The sequence below is a fragment of the Cebidichthys violaceus genome, unplaced genomic scaffold (assembly GCF_023349555.1).
Source record: "Cebidichthys violaceus isolate CVI_PGR_0920_01 unplaced genomic scaffold, fCebVio1.0.p SCAF_10, whole genome shotgun sequence".
Classification (NCBI taxonomy): Eukaryota; Metazoa; Chordata; class Actinopteri; order Perciformes; family Stichaeidae; genus Cebidichthys; species Cebidichthys violaceus.
The window spans coordinates 3,545,966-3,552,851 of record NW_027176263.1 but is presented as its reverse complement, the minus strand read 5'-3'; the positions used below and the strand labels follow the sequence as shown (position 1 = coordinate 3,552,851).

The window sequence follows — 6,886 nt, the reverse complement described above, 5'->3', positions numbered from 1 at the left end:
ACACTCACTCATGTTTATTTAGTGTCTCTTTTAAGATTTTACAGTTCTAGTAGTAAATAACTTGACCCTGACTGAACGTTATAGGGTGAGAGCAGTATTAAGATGCTTTAACAGTAGTAATACTAAACAGTGTAAACAAGATCTACAATAAAAACGTAAGAATTAAAAGTACAGAAGTGTCATAATCAAACTTGTATCAAAAGTAAACCCAATAATAGTAATAATGTATTAATAATACATTCTGTTTTACTGTATTAATGCGTGAGAAGCAATACAAAACTATAGCTTTCAGATAAATGTAGGCCTAGTGGAGTAAAAAGTACAATATTTCCCTTTGTAATGTAGTGGAGTAGAAGTAGAAGAAGGCATGAAATACTGAAACAAAAATACCTTAAAACTGTACTTAAGTACAGTACTTGAGTAAATGCACATTGCTCTCCATGTTTGCAGAGTGTAAATAATTGTAATAATAAATAAAAACAAAACAAATGCATCGCTTTATTAAAAAGAGTAGCTCCTTTTTTTAGTGTTGTGTAGCGCTCCCGTGTGGGGAAATTAAGTACATGTTATTCTCCTCTTCTCCTCCATTCTCCTCGTGGATTTATGTCCCTGCCTCAACTTGGAGGGGGCACATTTGTTTGCCATATATGCAGACGGAAAAGGTGCTTTTTCATATAGGTTGTATGTATTTTCTTCTCTCCAAACTCTCATTGGTTCAGAGCAACAAGAAACAATTCACAAGTAGTCTGACTTCTTCAAAGGGTCCCGTGTCCAGCTGCAGCGGGACCGCCCTGCTGTCCAGCCCCTCTTGAGGGAGGGAAACACCGATTGAACACCAGCTTTTATCGCGTTGTCATGTTTCACGAGGAGTCCAGAAGCTCCGAGACCGTCTTGACTACATCGCTTTTATGGATGCACCCAAAGTTTCTCCTCCTACCAACTCCGCGGTCCTCACAACCTTAATGTTTTTTTTAATACTCAGTATCGTTTTCTATGGGTGAGCATCTTCTTTTGTAGCATTTATTTTGGTGCAAACCCTCCATTTGGTCAAGATGCAGCTCCGAAACGTCCTTGACGTTAACGTTGTGGACGTGCAGAAGAGAAGGAACCCGTCCAAACACTATGTAAGTTGTCTCTTCTTTCTGGGTCCACGCTATCGTGTTGTTGAAGTGACGTTAGTTATTTACTTTACAAATGTTAACATTGGGCTCCAAATTATAAACCGCGTCTTAAGCCAGCAGCTCCATGCATAACAATGTCCGCTGCAGGTCCACCACTTCGGCACTGACTTTAATATCCTAGCAATAATTGGATTGATGAGCCTTAAACTTTTGCACAGACATTAAAGTTATCCAGAGGATAAAAATCACTTTTGTGTTCCCCTGAATTTTCATGTGGCGCCACCATGAGGTTTACATTTCAGTTAAATGTGGATGGATGATGGTTTGACGTGGTACCTGACTTCTCATCTAGCGCCATCGACAGGTCGAAAGGTCCATTTGTACAATGTTTTGGTTGAGGTTGCATGGTCGGTTGTGAGCATGTCAGCATTCTGACTTTAGCCTCACAGAGCTGCTAGAGCCTGCATAGCTATGGACTTTAAATACCAACGGAATTCTTATGCACTCAATCCCCCTTTGCAGTCTAAAATATTGTCAACGTGATGCAAACTTTGTTTGTAAATAGTTTTTTATTAAAAGGAGGAGAAGAGTCTTGGGGGCTGGAGGGACTAGTTTGACTGACAGCAGCTCATAGGCTGATGAGAGAAAAAGTAAACAGCTTAAAAGCCAGCAGTGGTATAGAAGAGTTAGAGCCACAGCAGCATCCAGCCAGCGGAATGTTTGCAGGTATGTTCTTTACATGCTGTTTAATGTGCTGCAGCTGACCAGCAAATTAACTAATATGGCCTGCAAACTGACATTAGCTGTGCGCCCCCCCCCCCCCCCCCCCCTGACTGTTTGATGCAGGACAAGATGTGTTCATGTTCGTAAAGATAGATAACCACGAGACTTTAGCAGGAAGACTAATCTAGGTTATTGTTCAAAGACTGTGGTCCTCAATGGTGTTGTGTAGCAGTGTGACCATCTGTTTATGATAGGACAGTGTTGATACTGCTTTAGCCAACTATGGTCTAAGTTATAACCTTCAGCTAAGTATTTCCTGTGCACTTTATTCTGATAAAAACAATGCCTTGGTGTTCATCAGCCTGTTCTCAATGTTACAACTTTTTGTTGTCCTCTGGGTGCACCTGGCTTCCCATCCCACACCCGTGCTGCAGAGACTGGGTTCTCACAAAAGATCTCTGTGGGACTGAGAAGATAAAAGCTTCTCACAGGATACATTTTAATACCATATAATATAATACCTTATCACATAGTGAGGATACATTTTAATACCTTATCATTACGGTCATTTAGCAGACGCTTTTATCCAAAGCGACTTACAATTCAGTATCTATCTACACACGTAGATGGAGCTACGGGAGCAATTTTGGGGTTCAGTGTCTTGCTCAAGGACACATTGACATTAGACTAGTAGAGCAGTAGCCGGGGATCGAACCACCGACCCTCTGATTGAAAGGCTCTCCACTTAGCCACGGTCACCCCTATCACCATTATCACATAGTGAGGATACATTTTGATAACTTATATCTGTGAAACTGACTAAACAAGAGCTACACGCAGTCTCAGAGAGAACACATTACACACATTTAATTAATACAGGACAATACAAGACAAATATAATATTCTAGACAAGACAAGAATCTACAAGACAAATATAATCTTCAGAAAATTACATAATAGTCAGAGAACTAATGGTACTCTGGCAAATTAATGAATAAATAGATGGTTCTATGGTGAAACCATGATTTTAGTTTTGGAATGGTTTCAAGGGAGAACTCCAGACAAGTGATTCAGAGCAGATGTATATGCTGTAGCAAGGAAAAACACTTTCATTTCAGTTGGAGTTTGGATTATGTGCTTCGGTCATGATTCAGTTTTTAGTCAAAATGTATTGCAAATCAATACCAGCTGTAATCACAACACTAACACACCATCAAGTTGACAACTGTTATGTCGATATGTCATACACAAAACATACTCTCACACGTTCCACGTGAAGAAAAATGATTGGACTGTGCATTGGACATGAAGAGGGAATAAACAAATCAACAAAAGTTTCTTTACCACCTGAAAGCTAAAGTTCTGTTCTTCTTAAGTCATTTCTTTGTACAATTCAGGTTCGGGTCATTTAGTTTTTTCCACATATAAAACATGTTTGTTGAAAAAAATCTATGTACCACTAGCTTATCTTTAAAATGGCAAGGGTCATATTGATCTATTCTGCGGGAGGGAAGGTACCATCCGTGTGGCTGCACACCCATATGGGAAGCAGGACTTAGTCCTGCTTTGGCCAGACACATCCCAAGGTAAGCATCATCAATAGTAATAATTTCAATGGACTTGGACATCTCGTATATGACCAAAGCTGTGTCGACAGACATGATGATGCCCGCACCACTACAGTAGGGAGGGAAATATTCTGCGTTGTTCAGTTCAACTGAAACAAAATACTTGCTCCATGTATCTCTGATTAGAGGTGAATAGACCATCAGATTGCCAACGAAGAGGTGCTTGTTTCCATTGCTATCTTTGTGGGCTTGGAGATACTCAACCATGTTGTTTGTGTTGGCAAAGACGTCATCATCACCATTAAGTAAGAAGCTAGCATGAGGACAGTTTCTTTCTAACCATTCAAAGAAGAGTACTTGCTTTAAGGTGAGATTGTAGAATGAATCTTTAAAGTCCCATTGAAGGATGTCATTGTACTGATGTTGCTCCAGTTCAAGGACTTTGTTCAATCTCTCTCCCTCCCAAGCAGCATCCATAGTTCCTATGATGAAGACCCTCCGAATCTGCTTACCATTTACCAACCTCTCTTCAGCCCATGTTTTGCGCAGAACCTCTCTGCGGTCGTAGTTGGAAGGGGAGCTTTTAATGACCAGCAGAAGGAAGACGTCTGCAGATCCATGAGCCCCAACGCATTTGTCAGGATTGTCCAGTAGCATGGGGAAATGGCGACAGTGGTGATAGTAGAGAAAGTCTTGATAGTTGACAGTAAATGTGCTGAAGTTTTTGCTATTGGCAGCACTCACATTCTTTTCACATTTTGGCCAGGAGTATGCAATGGAGTTGTTTTTGGTTGGTGCCTTGGTTCGACCGCCATCGCTTTTCACATCTTGTAGATTAATGGTTTTGTGGTCAGTAAGATATATGAGATAACCAGCCACAAGTACAGTTCCCAACAGCAAGCAAATTCCTGCGTTGCGTTTTCTTTTTCTTGAACCTCTGCAGTGAAAATTAAAACAAGTTTCACATCAACACATTTCAATCTGATATTAATTAATATATTGAAGACTAATCAATTGTCATGGTTAAAAGACTATTGTTCCATGTAATCATACTGTCCTTTCACAGAAATTGAGATATGGGCTAAACTTTTCTGTAATTTAATTATATACTTATTTACTCACTTCTCTTAGGATAAACCTTTGTTTGGCAAAAGGGAAACAATTTACAAAGATAAATCTAGATGAATAAGCCGGCTTAGTTCAAAAGTGCTCTTTTGCATTCTCAGTGCATACTTAAAAAGTATTTTGAGAATGCAACGGAAGGTTGATGTAATGTAATGTAAAAGGTGGACACAAGGAGTGTCGCAAGCACTGACAAAACAATTCTTATCAATTTGGATAGTTGTAATTGCACATTACCGCAACACTCAATCAAGCAGCCTGTACAGACATGCAGCGAGAGCACACATGTCTGAATATGAATTAATTTCATTCATCAATTTTGAATTAAAATATATCATCACACAGGAGTAGCCCATAAGACTGTGTCTATGTTTAAAAAGCGGTATTCCAAATGTTTTTCTTATAAGCACTATACTTTCCTTTGTCACTTTGAAATGAAACAGCACATTGTTATTTCTGATAATTGTCTTGTCTTGAATTAGCTCCTCTTGATATACAATAACCTGGATTACTGACAATCTACCGAGACAAAACTACTATGATTTCCTGTTTGCAGCCCGTCGCCTAAAACATACCAGTTAAAGTGGATGCATTTTTTTAAGAGCCAAACATATGATACGTGAATAACAATGTGTTAGTGAAACATTTAAAATACATTTTCACCAGTTAAGATGTCATTGTGGACACATGAAATAAATAGAAATAAAGAAATAAATCACAGATATCTGCAATATATATCCAGTCTAGACATTAAATGTTAAAATACCTATACTTATACATATACAGATATGTTACATTTAGTTTTGACTAGTACAACCTCAGTTGTAGATATAATAACACATACAGTAAAATATAATTACAGAGAGTTGTGTAGTTTGATTAAATGTTAAAACAATAAAAAATAAATTACCTGAGGCTGAACATAGTAGTAGATTAATGTGAATGTAAATGGTTAGTATCCCTGATAGGCAGTAGACAGCCGATGGAGGTTTCTGGGGTAGTTATGCCCAGGTATACTCCCAACGAACTATACATGATTTTGAATAGGGTGCAATTTGCTTGTTGACAGACAAGGAGGTTCTGACAGCAAACTGTAACAGGCTGAACTTGCTGTTCAACCTGTTGGAATGTGCAGCCAGTCAGACAATATGTACAGGACTTGGTTAGTGACGGTGTGAGTGTTTGACTCATTCTTTGTGAGCTGTCATGCTAACTGATGGATCACAAAGATAGTTCTTTTGAATGTCTTAATTTCAAAGCCAGTTAGTTTAGCGTAAAGACGTATATACAAAGAAGGAGAATCCGAGTGCTAAACTGCATAAATTGTGAAAGTGATGGGTCGAATATGCTAGTGTGGCTGTAGACTCTTAGTCTGGTTTGATTGGTCTGGTCAAATCCAATGAGCCACAAGACATTTCTCAGTGGGACTGCAAAAGTATATTAGTCCATCAGGTACAATTGGATTAATTAACCTGAGAGGTGGGATCAATTGCATCATCCATCTCCTGCTGAGAGAGACTCCCAGAGGCCACTAAACAAAGGGCACAGACTTTCCCTTGGGATGGAAGCCGGAGATGAGGGTTGACTGGGAAGTCCCCCTGAGGGAAGAAAAGGGAGGGAGAAAAAAAATAAAATCTCATTATCGATGAGCTAAGCAACTGAAAATGCTTATCCGGTTTGTGAGAGGAAAGAAGCAACCCTTTGTCTTTTGTCCCCAAGTGTGACTTCCTTCCAGGGACTCACTGCACTGGAACCAGAGAGGGCATGGCAACCATTACTTGTTTACGTACATAGCCGGAGTATTCTGAGTATTTCATCTAGATTCACCTTGCATGGCAGCCTCTGCCATCGGTGTATGACTGTGTGCGAATGGGGGAATGTTGATATCTAGCCTAGTTTAAATAGCTTTGAGCGATCGAAAGACTTGAAAGGTTCTATGTAAACAAATCCATTTAACAAATGACCACCTCCAGAGGGTAAGACACTCATTCTTCCTTCTGTAGCCCACAGCCCCATACATTTTAAAATCCTTCTTACTGTATGTCTAGCCTATTAATCACAATATATATATAACTTATAGTTAGCTGTCTTAATGTGTGTTTTCAGGAAAATGATAATAAAGTTTTGCTCAAATATTGGTAGGGACGATTCTGTCCCCTCAAAATATTGGTAGGAGCACGTCCCTACTGTCCATATGCAAAACTATGCCCTTGGATTATCAACTAATCAATCAGGTGACAAAATCATATGAGTGTTAGTCAGCTAAAAACTGCTTTGGTCGAGGACAGCCCTATTAAATGCAGACTTTAATATTCAGAGTAAAAATGTGCATGTCAGCTGCATATGACCACC

The 6,886-nt window shown here is 39.3% G+C and overlaps 2 protein-coding genes across 3 annotated transcripts in view; one reads left to right on the top strand and one right to left on the bottom strand.

The window, feature by feature from the left end:
* The first annotated feature begins 816 nt into the window (after nucleotides 1–816).
* LOC137879978 (SH3 and PX domain-containing protein 2A-like) overlaps nucleotides 817–6,886 on the top strand; it is a 53,887-nt gene continuing 47,817 nt past the window's right edge. For both annotated transcript variants that reach the window (XM_068721023.1, XM_068721012.1), the window contains exon 1: nucleotides 817–1,124. In XM_068721023.1, coding sequence (XP_068577124.1) covers nucleotides 1,053–1,124 — 72 coding nt within the window. In that variant the 5' untranslated portion in view covers nucleotides 817–1,052. The remainder of the gene's footprint in view (nucleotides 1,125–6,886) is intronic.
* LOC137877389 (N-acetyllactosaminide beta-1,3-N-acetylglucosaminyltransferase 3-like) lies at nucleotides 2,694–5,572 on the bottom strand. Its single transcript, XM_068717279.1, has 2 exons — nucleotides 5,445–5,572; nucleotides 2,694–4,349 (listed from the first exon to the last, which is right to left on the bottom strand). The coding sequence occupies exons 1-2, from the start codon at nucleotides 5,456–5,458 to the stop codon at nucleotides 3,221–3,223; spliced, it is 1,143 nt and encodes a 380-aa protein (XP_068573380.1). The 5' UTR covers nucleotides 5,459–5,572; the 3' UTR covers nucleotides 2,694–3,220.